At 46.1% G+C, this 18,648-nt stretch overlaps 1 protein-coding gene across 3 annotated transcripts in view; it reads left to right on the top strand.

Annotated features, from left to right (window-relative positions):
* WIPI1 (WD repeat domain, phosphoinositide interacting 1) overlaps positions 1-18,648 on the top strand; it is a 148,199-nt gene that overhangs the window by 119,093 nt on the left and 10,458 nt on the right. For all 3 annotated transcript variants that reach the window (XM_077972590.1, XM_028836715.2, XM_015120182.3), the window contains 5 exons: positions 4,206-4,302; positions 12,527-12,624; positions 13,292-13,384; positions 14,389-14,459; positions 15,757-15,864. In XM_077972590.1, coding sequence (XP_077828716.1) covers positions 4,206-4,302; positions 12,527-12,624; positions 13,292-13,384; positions 14,389-14,459; positions 15,757-15,864 — 467 coding nt within the window. The remainder of the gene's footprint in view (positions 1-4,205; positions 4,303-12,526; positions 12,625-13,291; positions 13,385-14,388; positions 14,460-15,756; positions 15,865-18,648) is intronic.

Below are 18,648 nucleotides of genomic sequence, written 5' to 3'. Positions count from 1 at the left end.
GTTGGTAGCAGATTAAGTTCCGCTGCTAAACTTTTTATCCTTGCGTATAACAGTAATCCATATACAAGGTTAAATGTCTGTTTTTGGTACCTGATGATCTTTTTAAGATTGTTTAGGCAAATGATCTATAAAGACCGGAGCTCTCAAATCACATCTATTGTATTTGTTTATATGATTTCTCTCTTTCTGTCTGGTATATTCAGTAGCAAATGGGACAAGGAAGGCCTATTTGAGTGTCCAAGTCTGTTAACTTTTAGGTGCCAGCCTCCCCTTAATATAATACTCATTAACTGTGAGGTTCTCCTCCCCCACCTTCGAAAGAACCCTGATGCACCAGCAACTGTCAGCAATTCATGGCAAAGCCATGAACCAAGATCTAACAGTTCTCGGAACCAAGATCTAACATCAGAACCAAGATGAACATCAGTTCATCGGAACCAAGATCTAACAGTTCTCCCTTCCTTTAGCATTTCTCCTCCGACAAGAATGACTTGAAGCAGGTCTGGGAAGTATTGGGGGTTTGCTTTTCTGAAAACTTTCAGGTTTGGGACTTAACTTTTGGCTTAAGCAACTCAGCTGCTGCAGTCTCTCTTGCCAGGTAGGGATTCTGCGGTGTCCGGCAGGACTGCCCACTCTGGGGAAATGATAAAGGCCCAAGGGCAGTGTGTCTTGCTCTGTAACACTCAGTCTGCTACTTCCTCAGGCCTTTAGACAGCACAGTTTCTTTTTTTAAAAAAAAAAAAAAAAAAAAGGAAAAAATTGAAGATTTGTATAAGGAGTTATAAGGATCCAAAATCCCCCTTTTATCTTTTTTTTTTTTTTTTTTTTTGAGATGGAGTCTCACTCTGTTGCCCAGGCTGGAGTGCAGTCTCAGCTTACTGCAACCTCCACCTCCTGCCTCAGCCTCCCAAGTAGCTGGGACTACAGGCACCCACCACCACACCCGGCTACTTTTTTTGTATTTTTAGTAGAGATGGGGTTTCACCATGTGAGCCAGGCTGGTCTCGATCTCCTGACCTCATGATCCACCCACCTCAGCCTCCCAAAGTGTGGGGATCACAGGCGTGAGCCACCACGCCCAGCCCCAAATCCCTTTTTTCTAAGTATATAGAAAGGAAAGGGCCAAGTGTGGTCCCAGCATTTCAGGAGGCCGAGGCAGGAGGATTGCTTGAGCCCAGGAGTTTGAGACCAGCTTGGGCAACGTAATGAGACCTAGTCTTTACTAGGTCTTTACTATAAAAATAAATTAGCTGGGCATGGTGGCATGTGCCCGTAGGCCTAGCTACTTGGGAGGCTGAGGCAGGAGGATCGTTTAAGCCCAAGAGTTGAAGGCTGCAATGAGCTACGATCATGCTGCTGCATTCCAGCCTGGGTGACACAGCAAGACCCTGTCTCTATAAAAAATAAAAACTTAAAAATGTGAAAAAGGAAGAACACTTAGGAATTGTCATATGTTTCATTTATAGTTAATGTTATTTCTCTTGCATTGAACTGAGGAAATATATTTTATGGAATAAAGACAATAAACCAGGTGTATGATGTATTTAGATTTGCACACTTTTACAGTTCTTTTTCAATCTGCTCCCAGGGACCCTTGCTATCCAGATGGAGGCTGATTGGCTTAAATCCCCTGAGGCCAAATCTATGGTGTTCTAGGGCAGATGCTATAAATATTTGGTAATTGATAAAAGGAGTTATTACTTATAAAACCTAGAAAAGTAGATGAAAGTCAAAGCAACAGACAAGGAGCCGAGTTGAAGGCAAGGCCATGGTTCTGGAGGGGCTGAAAACTGATGGTTAAAAAAGCAATTAGCAGCATCGTGCCCACCCCAGAAGCACGCTCTCACACGAACTAAGACACAGTGCATCCTCGTCCCCTCCCAGTGTTTTCCTTCTGTTTCCCTCTGCGTTTAGTCTTATCTGCAGCCAGCATGAGGGTGACCTGAAATTCAGCTGAGTGGGCCGCAGAGCAGATGGTGCCATCAGAGCTCGTGGGAAAAAAATGCAGATCAGATCAGATGGGCTAGATGTAGACGCTGTTCCTATGAGAGGCATATGTCGAGGCCCCCTATCCCGGGGATTGGCTGTTGGGCTGGGAGGGGACACAAGAGGCTATCAGAAACCTCAGAACAGAAGCAAGCATAGAACCACATAGTTCAAACCACGGCATGTGCTGGCAAAAGGCACAGGGAGTGGATAAGTCAGAGAATATTTCGCAGAGGAACACTCATATTTATCATCAATTTTGAGACCCTGTTAGAAATTTTTGTAACCCTCAACCCCCAGTCTCAGACCTATGACAGAGCCTTAAGTAAAACTGAGAAAGGGCCGGGCACAGTGGCTCATGCTTGTAATCCCAGCACTTTGGGAGGCCGAGACAGGAGGATCTCTTGAGCTCAGGACGGTAGAGGCCAGCCTGGACAACATAGTGAAACCCAGGTCTCTACAAAAAGTACCAAAAATTTAACCAGGCATGGTGGCGCACACCTGTAGTCCCAGCTACCCGAGAGGCTGGGGTGGGAAAATGAACTGAGCCCCGGAGGTCGAGGCTACAGTGAGCTATAATCCTGCCACTGCACTGCAGCCTGGGTGACAGAACAAGACCCTGTCTCAAAAAAACAAGAAACAAAAAATTGAGAAAGGTGTTTAACTTTTGTTTTTCTGCTTGGTTAACACTGATGACCTTCATCATTCTGAGCCATGGAGAGTCTTCCTGGGGGAACAGCAGGGCAGGCTTTTCCCAGGAGCAGAGCCTGTCTCTTTTGTGTGGTATTTTTTGGTACCTTCCCTTCCAGCTGAGGTTCCCTGGAATAAAAGGAGCTGGCTGAGAGCAGTGGTTCTCGAGCCTCAGTGTGCATCGCAATCACCTGGGTGTTCGTCTAAAAACTTCCCAAACCGGAATCTCCCGGGAGACCTAGGGCTGGCTCCTTGGGCAATTCTGGTGCTCATCCAGGTCTGAGAAACACTGGCCTGGGGGAAGCCAAGCCAGGCATGTGCAGGGGTGGTCGGCAGCTGCTCAGATGTTCAAGGAGCTGCCCGACCAGAAATGCCTTCCTGACACGTCCTCACCAGCACCGAAGTCTGCCCTTGTACTGGCTATGCATTATATTCCTTTAAACACTCAACACATCAACCCTGTGGCCTGTTTTCCCTTAGCTGAGAGCACAGTCATGGGAAGAGGCTCTGAACCTGACAAGCTTTGATTTGGAGAAGAAGAGAAGGGTCTGACAGCAGTGGGGAGAGCAAGCACCAGAGAGAGGAGCCCAGGGAGGACAATAGGGACATGGGACACTGGGGTGTTCACATGAGGGCTGAAGCCCTTCTCCTTTTCCCTTTGCCAGGGCTGCAGACAGCAACCCAAAAGCAGGCCTAGAGGAGAGTCTGAGTAGCAAGAAGTTAGAACTGGTAATTATTCTTATTCGGAGAGGGGTAAAACCTAAGATTTGGTGATAGACAGAAAGCAAAGAAACCCATTTTTGTACAGGTGGGAGCCCTGTGCTATAAACACTGAAAGGCAGCCTGTCAGATGGCCGTGGAAACTAGAGAGGACACATGAAATTGCCTTACATGGCACAGGGGGTCTGATCAGAAAGTGTGCAGAAGTCCTGCCGAATGCAGTGGCTCAGGCCTGTAATCCCAGCACTTTGGGAGGTCGAGGCAGACCGATCACCTGAGGTCAGGAGTTCAAGACCAGCCTGACCAACATGGTGAAACCCCATCTCTACTAAAAATACAAAATTAGCCAGGCATCGTGGCTCATGCCTGTAATCCCAGCTACTCAGGAGGCTGACGCAGGAGAGTTGTTTGAACCCGGGAGGCAGAGGTTGCAGTGAGCTGAGATCGCGCCACTGCACTCCAGCCTGGGTGACAGAGTGAGACTCTGTCTCAAAAAAAAAAAAAAAAACAGTGTTCAGGAATCCCTGTTCTAAGGAAGGGAGGGAGGGAGGGAAGCAGGAAGGAGATAAAAGTATAAACAATCTTAATTTCTAATAAAATTTGTTAAGATCTTGCATTTTATGCTTCTGTTCAGGTGGATAATTATGTATGTGTGTACATCCATAAACATAATCTTCAAAATGCATCATCAAAATTCTCCTTTAGGCTTAGCATCAAGTTAGGACTCATATGAAAGATGAATGATTTGGATTTGGTCAGGGCCTTTGTAAGGAACGGTTTGGTAGACTGATAAGTCTGTGTGATTACAGAGGCTGCTGGTTTGCCTAGAAGAGTCCATTTATATTCACAACATTAAAGACATGAAGCTGTTGAAGACCCTCCTGGATATTCCTGCAAACCCAACAGGTGAGCTCCAAAAATGGAACAAATGACCCTCAAATTTCATGTCCAGGTGCTTCTTTCTCAAACTTTATTTTCCTCCAAATTGCAGACCCGAAACAGTGTTTTCGCTTTTTGAGTCTTAGTGAGGTTTATCTCGAAGCTTTGTCTTAATGGTGGCAGATTCAAATTATGTCAGGCTATGTATGTGTTCTGTAAGGGGGCTGTGTGCCCTTCATGACAGTCCAAGAATAACAACACCCTTTGTCTGGGATCCACATCAACAAATGTGTCAAGGCACGTAAGGTAGACATGTAAAAGATTTCAAGCATCTGATGTTGAAAGGCGTTTACCCATAATTGTTTTTTGTGGTTCGTTCAGTACAGAGTAGGTGTGATCATTAGAAGCAGGTTTCAACTTGGCGTGTCTGCGTGGCCAGCAAAAAGATAATCTGAACCATAAAGAATGCGTTTTATTATACGGCAAAGAAATCTCTCTACCTTGACGATGTGCTAGGATATTAAATCTTACTGAATTCTCGGGATTTAACACTATTTAATATGTTCCTGGTGTATAAGAAGAGGAATGGTTTGGATTTGTTATATCGAAATAGCAGACGACATTATATGAATTCATCGAGCTAGGAGTAAACAAGAAAGAATTCCTTCGTTGTGTGGTGGGGTGAGGAGTCAGCACACTGGAACAATTTGTACATTTAATGGATTCACATTTGCAGATTATATTTCAGTTTAGTATCATTGAACAACTGCTTCTATTATATTTCAGTTTAGTGTCATTGAACAACTGCTTCCATTTGCTGTTTCTGAGTTATTTGGCTTTCACTGAATTTCAAGATCTATCTGGGTGCCACCCAAGTCACCTAGACTTTTTGACCCTTGGTTCCCTTATGAATAATATGCATCTCCCAGGGTTGGCTGAGAATTAAAGAAGGTAATGTTTGTGAAAGTGACCAGCACAGGAACCGCCATGCATGAAATACTTCCTATGCCTTCTCTTCATTCCAGTTCTATAAATGACCCTTGGCTGTTGATTTCAGTGCTTTCACATTTCAGCCATGGCAAGAGGATATTTTAAAAGAACAAAGCTAGCCAGGTGCTGTGGCTCACGCCTATAATCGCAGCACATTGGGAGGCCAAGGCAGGTGGATCACCTGAGGTCAGGAGTTCAAGACCAGCATGGCCAACATGGTGAAACCCCATCTCTACTAAAAAAATACAAAAATTAGCTGGGCATGGTGGCGGGCGCCTGTAATCCCAGCTACTTGGGAGACTGAGACAGGAAAATTGCTTGAACCCAGGAGGCGGAGGCTTCAGTGAGCTGAGATTGCACCACTGCACTCTAGCCTGGGCAGTAGAGCAAGACTTTGTCGCAAAACACAATAAATAAATAAATACATAAATACATAAATAAATAAATAAAAGAACAACGCCATTGAGGCCGTTAAGCAGTTCTGTGAGATAATGACTTTGAAGCATAATTTCTGAAATGGAAGATGGTATGTGAAGAAGCTATGGGTAGTAAGTTTTTCCCTTAGAAATGAGAGGCTGGAATCATCTGGACAAGTATCTATTGCAGACATTCTTTGTGCCTGGCACCATGGTAGGCACCATTAGTGCCAGGAGCCCAAAATCTAGTTGTCACGGGTTCCCTTCCACAGTCTGTCTGAGGTGGTCTGAGACAGGTGCGCCAGCAGCCTTTGGCAGGGGTGGAACCATGTTTAACTCTGGGGTGCGGACACAGTTGAAGGGAGCATGTGCTCTTCCGATCGGGAGTGAGAGGCCCCTGAATCTGCACGGAGGTTGAGGCTGCCAGGGCCTGAGCTGGGCCTTCACGGATTTGGGGAGGGGCGTCGGGCATGCAGAAAGCTAGAAGCTGCCTGTGGCTCTCAGTTTCTCTGAAGAGAGGGGAGTTGAACAAAGTAAATGCCACTTACTCCTCACACCTGTCACACACTTGACCCCCAGAGGACGGGGTTGCTTCAGGACTGGGCACCCTCCCTTATAAACAGATGTTTCTCCCCCCCCCTTTTTTTTTTTTTTTTTGAGACAGAGTCTCACTCTGTTGCCCAGGCTGGAGTGAGGTGGTGCAATCTCAGCTCACTGCAACCTCCACCTCCCAGGTTCAAGCGATTCTCCTGCCTCAGCCTCCTGACTAGCTGGGTCTACAGGTGCCCACCACCACACCCGGCTAATTTTTTGTATTTTTAGTAGAGATGGGGGGTTTCTCCATGTTGGCCAGGCTGGTCTTGAACTCCTGTCCTCAAGTGATCCGCCTACCTTAGCCTCCCAAAGTGCTGGAATTACGGGCGTGAGCCAGCACGCCCAGCCACCATTACTCTTATTATTTAGCAAAAATAGTTGTTTTTCTGTAATTCAGAAAACTCACTGGTTGCCTTACTTTCTGCAGCTTAAACAGAGAGAAAATCAGGTTTAAAAGTGCAGGGCTATTTGTGTTCCATGTTAGAGACAGTGTATATTGCTTGTAAAGGGAATCACTTTTATCTCAAGAAAAATTAGAAACAACGGCAGAGACTTTCCCTGTCTCAGATAAAAGAATGCCTCCTTATGAAAGGATCCAGGGATAGGTTGAGTATTTCTTCTGAAAGACCAGGAGCAGGTTGACCAAACTGTGTCTTTTTAGACCTCTGATGTTCTTTGGAGACACAGCCCAAGGTGTTTTAAATGCTACCGTTTGTAATTATCACCTCAACCTCTCCTGACCTCCCTTTCTACTGCAGTAAAATGGAGATGATCATTTTTAGCCTGCAGAGTTGCTACAGCGAGCATTACCTGAGGTCGTGGCCTGGGTGGGCAAAGGTGGGTCCGCCCTGTCCATGCGGGCAGTCAGACTCACTCCCCAGCCAGCTCCGTCCCGTAGGGCAGCCTTGCACAGGTCAGAGCTGTGCTTCAGTGACATGATCAGGTCCTCACTCGGGAACCTTCAGAGGACTGTGTACTGTCAAAATCATGAATATACACTTCCCAGAGGCCAGGAGTCGCCTTCTCTGTTCTCATCCTCTAGTTTATTTTCTGAACGAAGAAATGAGATGGAAACTCTGCCTGTTGATTTTATAAATCCTTGCTAGGTACAGAAGGAAGACGGAATCACTTGTCTAATTGTCTTCAGTACACAAATCCTGAATGCATTTTGACTTCATAAACTACAAATAAATTAGCTATGCAGAGTTCGCCTGTTGCCTCACACTTGGTATCTAACGCAGCTGTAAATTTCCTTCTTTCTGTCTGTTTGTGTCATGCCCATTCCTGTTGTGTCAGAGATTGCAGGCTATTTCCTTTAAAGAGCTTGGCCAGACAGGGGCTCGAAGTTAATTTCCTGCTAGCACAGCAGTCTGCTCTGAGCAGTCAAGGGTGGAAATCTCCATGAAAGTCCTGCCAACTGCAGACCTCCCAGTGTGGAGGAGGTGGTCACAGAGCTGACCACCTTTTATGGGATATTGAGGGAGCATTCTATACCACACAGCAATGCAGATCATTGAACAATTCATGGTTTCTTCCCCAGCAAGACCTCTTTCTTGCTTGAAAATGGTAATACAAGTGTTATAAATGCTTCCTTTCTGTAGGAGCATAGGACATTTGCTATACAAAGAAGATTTCTTTCCTTTCTATTTTTGAAAATTGGAAAGCGTAACCTGAGACGTTAATCAACTCAGAGGGAACTGCATTTTATAAATCACTGTTAACTTACCTAAAGTTTGACATGCAATACTTTAAATACCAAGGTGAGAATCATTTAGAATTATGGGACTTCCTTTTAATTTCACTGATGATGCCATTGGCTCTTGAGTTGAGAGCAGGCACTTCTTTTCCAGCTGTAGAAGAATTACAGCCAAATAATTACAGTGGAATTATAGCTGCCAGTGGCTTGTGAAAATATGTGTCAAGTCTATAACAAGTCCAAAAGCCCCATCAGAACCTCATTCCTAGGTAGAAAAAAGACTGGAAGGAAATGTGCTCAGATGTTCAGAACAGTGAAAAGCCTCTGGGTTTTAGAATTGTGGGTGATTTTTTTTCTCCTTATATTTTCTAGGCTTCACAAGTGTTCTACGCCATCACTTTTATATTACACAATAATATTTTTAAAGCCCATTTCCTTCCTTAAAAAGGCTTGTGTGACACCTGTAACAGAAAGAGGAGACTGGCAGAATGGCAACAGCCAAGCTAAGGAAAACTCTTCTTGCTTGCCTTGGGTGGTTCCCAAGATAGGAAGATACATTCATGGAGCTGGTTGGATTTTTCTGACACTTGGGTCATAGGGAAGTCACAGCAGGCTTTTCTGGGGACCTTCATTAAGTCTGTAAGGGTAGGAAGGCAGGATTCCTTGTCTAAATTCAGGTGACTTGGTAGAGGTACGAGCCTGGAGGCAAAACTGTCAAATAAGTGCTATGTGTCAGAGTATGCCTGCCCTTCTCTTATCCTTTGTCCCTTTCTTGTTAGCATCTAGTGTCATCCGGTTCTATAATAGGTATTACAGAAAGTTCAATGTTAGCTTAGAAAGTTTAAACCTTTCTTCCCTTCTGGGAATATTTATATTTTAGCATAAAACTCTGAAGCATAGCTGTAGGTATGCGTCCAAGGCTTCTGCTCCAAGACCGTTTAGCTCTCTCTGCCATAAAGACATGCCCAATATTTCAGAGGGAAGAAGTAAGAAACGAAGGCTTGGCATGTTGGAGTATTAAATCTGGAAAGACCTCTATGTCGTGGTAGCTTTCATTTCACAGACAGGAAACAGGCCGGAAAGAGCCACAAATAACTCGGCCAGAGTTGCATAGTACATAGCAGACCCCAGTCTTGAACCCATGTCCTCAGCCTGTCTCTAACCCAGATAAATATTCCTGAAACACGCCTTAAAATAAAATTTGAAAGTCTTTTTTGAGATATAATTCACATCCTATGCAATTCACCCATTTAAAATGCATGGTTAAATAGCTTTTGGTATATTCACGGAATTGTGTAACCATCACCACAATTAATTTTAGAGCATTTTCATTGCCCCAGAAAGAAACCTTGTACCTCTTAGCCATCACTCCCTCTGCCCCCAGCCATAGGCAACCCCTAATCTACTTTCTATCTCTATTAGATTATGGATTTCTCTATTCTGGACATTTTACAGCAGTAGACTCATATAATATCGGTTCCTTTGTGACTGACTTATTTCACATAGCCTAATGTTTCCAAGGTTCATCTGTGTTGAGGCATGTATCAATACTTTATTTTCCTTGCTGGATAATATTCTATTATAAAAATATGTCACATTTTCTTTATCCATTTATCAGTTGATAACATTTGGGTTATTTCCACTTTTTGACTTATGAATAATGCTGCTATGAACGTTAATATACAAATGTTTGTGTTGACATGTCATAATTTCTCTTGTGTATATATGTAGGAGTGGAATTTCTAGGTCATATGAGAACTTTATGTTTAGCTTTTGAAGAACTGCTAAAGGTTCCAGAGCACTGCCCCATTTTACATTCCCACCAGCGGTGCGTCGGGTCCCAGTTTCTCCATATCCTCACCAACATTGTCTTTTTGACTATAGTCATCCTAGTGGTTGTACAGTGGTATCTCATCGTGTTTTTAACACAGTCTTTAAAAAAACATGTGCTAGGCTGGGCACAATGGCTCATGCCTGTAATCCCAGCACTTTGGGAGGCTGAGGCAGATGGATCACCTGAGGTCAGGAGTTTGAGACCAGCCTGGCCAACATGGTGAAACCCCGTCTCTACTAAAAATACAAAAATTAGCTGGGTGTGGTGGCAGGCCCCTGTAATCCCAGCTACTCAGCAGGCTGAGACAGGAGAATCACTTGAACCCAAGAGGCGGAGGTTGCAGTGAGCCGAGATTGCACCACTGCACTGCAGCTTGGGCAACAGAGCAAGACTCTGTCTCAAAAAACAAAACAAAACAAAACATGTGCTGAGAAACCTTCAGCAGTTACATACTGCATTTGGAAGGCCTTAACTCTTTAGTTTAGTACTCTAGTCCTTGTAAGATTTCCACAGTCTGCACATCTTTTCTGCCAGCCGCCTCAGCACACAAGCCAACCAGATCTCCTGACAGCCTTCCCCGCGCAGTTTCACAAGGGCTAGAATCCCTTCTGCCTGCCTGGCTGTTCTTGAAATTACATTTGGATGGCAAAGAACTCAGACGGGATGAGGAATTGGGGTTTCCAGAGTAAAACTGGAAAAAAAAAAAAAAAAGAAAAAGAAAAGAAGAGTTGCCTCTTTCAAGGCTGGGGCCAGAAATGACGTTGTATAGCCAAAGGGGTGGTAGGGCTGCCAGAACGTGCAGTTGAAGGTTTCAGGGCTCGGCCACTTCCTCCCGGAGCTATGCATGGCAAGTGATAAGAGGACAGCCGCGCTGTGGACTCAGCAAAGCCAAAGCAGGAAGTGAGACCTAGGTTCCAACTCGAAATGTTTGCTTTCTTTTTCCTTTGCTCCCCTTCCTCAGCAGATTAGTTAACGTATGTTTCAGCCTGACCTAAAGTTTTTCTTATACTTTTAGAAGAAACCCACTTAATGTACTAACTTGTAATAGACGCCAGTCACCTTTTTTACTTTTTTTTTTTTTTTTTTTTTTTTTTTGGTAGAAAGATGTTTCTCTTCCATGATCTCAAAGTTTCTGGTAACACTTTGGTTTCTATGGAATTGCTGGAATTCGCTGCTATCATGTGCACCCCTATTAATCTAAACCATTGTTTTGAAAATCCTTTACTTAAATGTTCCCTCCTTGAATCCCCTTATAAATAAAAACAGCTTATGTTGGTTCGATGGTTTGATGGGCTGTTTACTCTTCTGGAATATTGTTGAAGCATTTTAAATCCAAAATGTCCTCTTTATTTAGTTTGCCTCAATGTCTAGGCGCACCATCTTGGCTGCAGACGCAGACCTCAAATGAACTCCTGCCTCTGGAGGTGCCCATTTCCCTTATCAAGGCAGGACATTCGGCTCAGAAATTGCTCAGTTTCTTTTTTTTTTTTTTTTTTTTTGAGACAGAGCCTCACTCTGTCACCCAGGCTGGAGTGCAGTGGTGCTATCTTGGTTCACAGCAACCTCCACCTCCGGGTTTAAGCAATTCTCCTACCTCAGCCTCCCGAGTAGCTGGGACTACAGGCACATGCCACCATGCCTGGCTAATTTTTGTATTTTTAATAGAGACAGGGTTTCACTGTGTTGACCAGCCCGGTCTCGAACTCCTGACCTCAGGTGATCCACCTGCCTCGGCCTCCCAAAGTGCTGGGATTACAGGCGTGAGCCACCATGCCTGGCCTAAAATTTCTCAGTTTCTAAACAGGTTCTTGGCAGCTCCTCTTCTCCAACTTGAAATTACTGGCCAACAGTATATAATCATCTGCAGAAAGAGCAACATACACTGACCTTTCACAATAGGAAGATTTATTTAAGTTTTGACTAAATCTTTTGTAGCCCTAGAGGATAATGGAATTGGAAGAGAAGTAGATGCTGTTTCAGAGTCCTGGGGTAAAATGTAAAAATGAGCAATATATATACATAATATATACGTGTGTGTGTATATGTATATAGGGAAGTCACAGCAGGCTTTTCTGGGGACCTTCATTAAGTCTGTAAGGGTAGGAAGGCAGGATTCGTGTGTGTGTATATATATGTGTGTGTGTGTATATATATTTTTGTGTGTGTGTGTGTGTGTATATATATATATATATATATATATATTTTTTTTTTAAGACAGAGTCTCACTCTGTAGCCCAGGCTAGAATTCAATGGCACAATCTCCACTCACTGCAACCTCTGCCTCCCGGGTTCAAGTGATTCTCCTGCCTCAGCCTCCCAAGTAGCTGGGACTATAGGCGTGCACCACCATGCCCAGCTACTTTTTGTATTTTTAGTAGAGATGGGGTTTCACCATGTTGGCCATAGAACTCCTGACCTCAAGTGATCTGCCCACCTCAAAGTGGTGGAATTACAGGCGTGAGCCACTGCACCCGGCAAGTCTCATTGTTTCACTGTAGCAAGGACACAACCAGTGTTAAATCAGGAGGTCTTCCCCTGTGAATTGGCTTTATTGGAACCCTTTGATCAGAAGAATCATCAGTGGAAAGCAGTTGTCTACAAAGCTATTCCTCCCCTTGCCAGTAGGTGGCACTGTAACTGTACTGTTTTCAGATGCCCTCTCCAGCCGTGCACTCTCTCCCTTGGCCCCAGATTTCTCATGTCCTGTTTCTTCTTTGCCAGGTCTATGTGCTCTCTCTATCAACCATTCCAATTCTTACTTGGCCTATCCTGGAAGCCTGACTTCAGGGGAGATTGTGCTTTATGATGGAAACTCCCTGGTAAGTTGACAGTGACCTGGCTGAGCCAACCCACCTGCCTTGGCTGTGTGGTCATGGAAGGAGATAGATAAGGACACCCTGCCGCGGGGGGCTGGAGGCGGTGGGGGTAAGCAATACTGGGGGAGTCGTTCAAGAGAAGGTGATGCTATTTCCCCTCGGGCTTGCTGTCAGTCAACATCACCATGAATGAGCCAGCCGGCCAGGCCAAGTCAGACATCTGCAGCATAATGAAAAACCACTTGCCAGCAGGGGGCCAGTTGTCTGCCTGAATGTGTCACGCTGTCCCATGCCACAGCCTGAGACAGTGTGCAGGTGTTTCATATTCCCTGCCCTCTGGTCTCTGAGGCAGCCCTGAGCAGGACAGGATTGCTGTGGGAAGTTCCCTAAACATGGGTGCAGGGCACGCCTGCGACGGCATCACACTGCGTCAGCTGCTCAGTTCGTGGCCACCTTCCCAAGGGCAGGAAAAGGGAAGGAAATGGAGTGGCCTTTGAAGCCGAATCTTGATTCACCAGAAAATGATGCACAGCTTACATGCACATGGCCTGGGGAACAGAGGAAGAGACAGGGAGCTGGGCAAAGGAGGGAGAAAGGAGAAAAGAGGAAGGGTGAAATCCGCCTCCCCTCTTCCACATCTTCAGTATCCATTTTGCCTTTTCACCAACAGAAAACAGTCTGCACTATTGCTGCCCACGAGGGGACACTGGCTGCCATCACCTTCAATGCCTCGGGCTCCAAACTAGCAAGTGCGTCTGAAAAAGTGAGTCCACTCCCACGAACGCCTCTGTCTGGGGTTCGCTGGATGGCTCCTGCCATGCCCAGGGCTGGGATGGAACGAGCCTGGTGACATGAAGACTGACTGGTCTCTGGGCCCACTCAGAATTTGTTTCAGAGGGAGAATTTCTGGCCTCTGCATGTGTGCTATATGCATGCATTTGTTAATTCAATAATTCAATAGGCCAGGGGCCTGCACTATGCAAGATACAAGACACTTTGCATGAAAATTCGTGGTCTTACGAAGAAATGTACATGCACATCAGCCGTAGAGACAGACAGATGCTACACCTTATAAACACAGTACAGTGCAAACCAAATGCTTTACTTTGCTATTTAGAGAAACTGACGTCTTCTGCCTGGAATAATCAGAGAAAGTGATCAAATCGAATTTTTTTTTTTTTTTTTTTAATTTTGAGATGGAGTCTGGCTCTGTCACCCAGGCTGGAGTGCAATGGCACGATCCCGGCTCACTGCAAGCTCCGCCTCCCAGGTTTAAGCAATTCTCCTGCCTCAGCCTCCCGAGTAGCTGGGATTACAGGCACATGCTGCCACGCCTGGCTAATTTTTTGTATTTTAGTAGAGACAGGGTTTCACTGTTGCCCAGGCTGGTCTTGAATTCCTGAGCTCAGAAAATCCACCCGGCTTGGCCTCCCAAAGTGCTAGGATGACACCATGCCCAGCCTCAAACTGAAATTCTAAGAAACCAGAGCAGTTGGGCGAACACACACACACAGACACACACACACACACATACACACACACACCAGCCTTGGGCACAGGTGGAAAGGAAAAGGTAGACAGCGGGTGTTTAAAACATTTTCCAGGAATTGTTGATATGGAACATAAATAAAAATGCCTCTACGCTCAACACGGTGTGCTTCCTCAGAGACAGATGTTCAAAACCAGTAAAACAAACTCCTCTCTGAAGGGGCATCTCTGTGTGAAACCATTAACGGTTATGAAATGTCCACCTGCTTTCTTTTCCAGGGCACAGTCATCCGGGTGTTCTCTGTCCCTGACGGGCAAAAGCTCTATGAGTTCCGGAGAGGGATGAAAAGGTCTGTGTTCAGTGTCAAACCCATTTTAAAGTCCCCGCAGAAGTCCCGCAGGGGCCGCTGGCAGCTGTCTAGGGAGAGGACAGAGAGTGGCTCTGTGCCCTCCACTCACCTGGAGGAAGTGTAACTACTCTCCCAGGTAATTGACTTGCAGGCTTTACTTAGGGTTCGGCAACAGTGAAAGCCGAGATGCTGTTTTAACGCAGTTCAGCCATGAGAGTCCCTTTTTGATGTGTGTGTGGGCGGCCGGCACAGGAGAAATGAGAGAGCCAGGGAGTCACAGTCCAAAAATAATTTCTGATTTCCTTCCATGGAAATAAAGGACCATGTAAAGTGTGACTGTTTGGGATCTTATTGGATGTAGGTTTGCAGCCAGATCGGTGCACAGAGCAACCGGAAGATTCCAAGATGCCAGGCACAGTTCCTCCCTTCTGCTGACAGAGGCAGGGCTATACCTTGTTTCTTCTCACATAAATAAGACTATGGGCCGGGCGCGGTGGCTCACGCCTGTAATCCCAGCACTTCGGGAGGCCGAGGCAGGCGGATCACCTGAGGTCAGTAAGGAGTTCAAGACCAGCCTGACCAACATGTTGAAACCCCGTCTGTACTAAAAATATAAAAATCAGCTGGGCGTGGTGGTGTGTGCCTGTAATCCCAGCTACTTGGGAGGCTGAGGCAAGAGAATCGCTTGAGCCCAGGAGGTGGAGGTTACAGTGAGTTGAGATCAAGCCACTGTACTCCAGCCTGGGCAACAGAGCGAGACTCTGTCTCAAAAATAAATAAATAAAATAAAATAAAAAAGACTATGACCCTTTGTGAATCTTTCTGACATTGATTTCTAAATATGGGCACCACAATGTATAAGGGATTTGGGGCTACCTAGGCTCTTCAGGACACATCTAATTTTCTTTTTTTTTTTTTTTTTTTGAGACTGAGTCTGGCTCTGTCGCCCAGGCTGGAGTGCAGTGGCCGGATCTCAGCTCACTACAAGCTCTGCCTCCCGGGTTTACGCCATTCTCCTGCCTCAGCCTCCCGAGTAGCTGGGACCACAGGCGCCCGCCACTTCGCCTGGCTAGTTTTTTGTATTTTTTTAGTAGAGATGGGGTTTCACCGTGTTAGCCAGGATGGTCTTGATCTCCTGACCTCGTGATCCGCCCGTCTCGGCCTCCCAAAGTGCTGGGATTACAGGCTTGAGCCACCGCGCCCGGCCTCTAATTTTCTTATAAAGCTGATCTCTGAGCTATAAGGCCGTAACTCTCATTTCTGTAGCTCACGGGCCCATGTGTTGCTGTGTTTCTAGGTATGTGACAATCAGCTCTCTAGTGTTCAGTATGGACTCACAATTCCTCTGCGCCTCCAGTAACACCGAGACGGTACACATCTTCAAGCTGGAGCAGGTCACCAACAGGCAAGTACTGCACAGGGTGCCAAATGCTCATTAAATGAAAGGAGTCAGGCCCTGGCTCTTCTGCCGGCATGAATGATCTCTTTTCTTTCTCAACACCCTGATCTTGGCTTTACTTGGGGCTTCACCTAAGTGATGGAGTGTGTTAGCAAAACTTTGGGGGCATAATGCACATAAGCAAAAAACTGGGAGCCACCCACGTGAGTCCACGTCCAGCTCTGCCTCTTAGGAGCCAGGAGATCCTGGGAAGATAATTTAGATCCATGTCCTTCAGTTTCCTCATCTGCAAAACAAACCTAACGGTAGTATATGCATCTGAGGCTTGTTGCGAGGATTAAATGAGTCTGCAGATCTCAAAGCGTTTAGCATTGTGCCTGGCACATAGTAAGCACTAAGAAGCGTCAGCTAATGTAGCTGTAAATATAGCAATATATTTATTTATCATCGCTGCCAGCACCACCGCTGAGTGCTTGGGAAACACCTGCAATTTCTCAGGGCTTAAGAAGCTGTCTGAAAAGTGAAAGAAAAGCCTAAAAAGTGGATAAAATCTGTAGGGAAAGAGTAAAAAGAACTTCAGGGCAAACAATGAGCTTTGGGTTTCACCTGTGCAGAATGGGGGCTGGAAAGTTCTGGAAAGACTGAGGAGTGGGAAGGGAGCAGCCCCCAGTGTTTCATACCCCACGGTGGGGGGCAAGGATTCTAAAGAAAGAGTGCTTTGAAAACGTTACCCCAACCTGCAGGGAAAGGCAGGATCAGGACAGAAAGCCTACTATATCTGGGGAGTTGGTTGTTGGTACCCTTGGATGGAGTTTCAGAAGAGGAAGGTATAGAGGCCAGGCACTGTGTCACTCTGATACATGCTAACACATACATAACAGGGGCCAGGCACCATATCACGCTGATACATGCTAACACATACATAACAGAGGCCAGGCGCCGTATCACACTGATACATGCTAACACATACATAACAAAGGCCAGGCGCCGTATCACGCTGATACATGCTAACACATACGTAACAGAGGCCAGGCGCCGTATCACACTGATACATGCTAACACATACGTAACAGAGGCCAGGCGCCGTATCACACTGATACATGCTAACACATACGTAACAGGGGCCAGGCGCCGTATCACGCTGGTACATGCTAACACATACGTAACGGGCCAGGTGCCGTATCACACTGATACATGCTAACACATACGTAACAGAGGCCAGGCGCCGTATCATGCTGATACATGCTAACACATACATAACAGAGGCCAGGCGCCATATCATGCTGATACACACACATACATGACAGAGTCCAGGCACTGTATCACACTGATACATGCTAACATACATGTAACAAAGGCCAGGCACCATATTGTGCTGATACATACCAATACATACATGAGAGAGGCTGGGCACCATATCACACTGACACATGCTAACACATACATGACACAGGCAGGTACCAATGCCCACTAGCGCAATGGAGGCAGCAGTGGAGTGAGGGCTGGCCATGTACGGAAGCCGGTGTTAGAGTGTAGCCAATGGTATGTGTCATCATTTCCCACTGCCACAGCAACAAATGACCACAACTTAAGGGCTTCAAACAGCCACATTCATTCATTTATTTATTTATTTTAAGACAGGGTCTCCCTCTGTTGCCCAACCTCCACCTCCCGGGTTCAAGCAATTCTCTGCCTCAGCCTCTCGAGTAGCTGGGATTACAGGCACCTGCCACCACACCCAGCTAATTTTTGTATTTTTAGTAGAGATGGGGTTTCACAATGTTGGCCAGGCTGGTCTCGAACTCCTGACCTTATGATCCACCCGCCTCAGCCTCCCAAAGTGCTGGGACTACAGGCAAACAGCCACATTTATGATCTCATAGTTCTGCAGCCAAAAGCCCAGAATGGCAGGACTGGGTCTTCTTCTCAGCGTGACACAAGGCTGAAAGGGAGGTGTCAAGATTTCTCTAACTTGCCCTTCTGCCATCTTTTTCTGCCACCAGTTGGAGAAAGCTCTGTTTTTAAAGGCACGTGTGATTAGAGAAAGCCCATGCTGTCTGAGGTCAGTGTCTCTTCGTCTCTAGAATCCTTGTCCCCCGCCCCCCCACCCCCTGTGGTGTATGAAATACTGGGGGCTGCTCCCTTCTCACTCCTCTGTCTTTCCAGAACTTTCCAACCCCCAATCTGCACAGATGTAACCTAAAGCTCATTGTTTGCCCTGAGGTTCTTTTTACTATTTCCCTGGAGATTATATCCACTTTTTAGGCTTTTCTTTCACTTTTCAGACAGCTTCTTAAGCCCTGGTCTTTTTGGAGCCTTAATTCATCATCTGTTGTCGTGGGTTTGAGCACGGGAGGGCAGCTGAGCTGTTAAGATGCTGTTCAACCCCAAGGTTCCATGAGTGAATGATCCCAATTGCTGCTGCAGCCCCGCCTCCACCGGGGATTATCATCAGAGATTCATTTCCCACTCCAGGCTCTGCCGTTTCTGTCTGTGAGCACAGGTCACCAGGAGCAGAACCTCCAAGTTGTTCTGGGTTCTCCGCTCAACCTGTCCATGGGGTGTTCATATGTCCCTGGCAGTTACGGCTCACATGTGCCTCCCCCAGCCTATCTACGGAGTATTCATATGTACCCGGCAGTTACGGCTCACACGCGCCTCTTCAGCCCTGCTTTGCTGGCCAGGGCCCTTAGCCATGTCTTCGGCACCTCGTGCTGGTCCAGCCGTTACTCTTACATTTGGTCTGACTTTCCAGTGTCTTTCAACCAATACCAATCCACCCTGTATCAT

The sequence above is a fragment of the Macaca mulatta genome, chromosome 16, assembly GCF_049350105.2.
Source record: "Macaca mulatta isolate MMU2019108-1 chromosome 16, T2T-MMU8v2.0, whole genome shotgun sequence".
NCBI classification, from domain to species: domain Eukaryota; kingdom Metazoa; phylum Chordata; class Mammalia; order Primates; family Cercopithecidae; genus Macaca; species Macaca mulatta.
The sequence above is the reverse complement of the archived record's forward strand: the minus strand, read 5'-3'. Positions and strand labels throughout refer to the sequence as shown.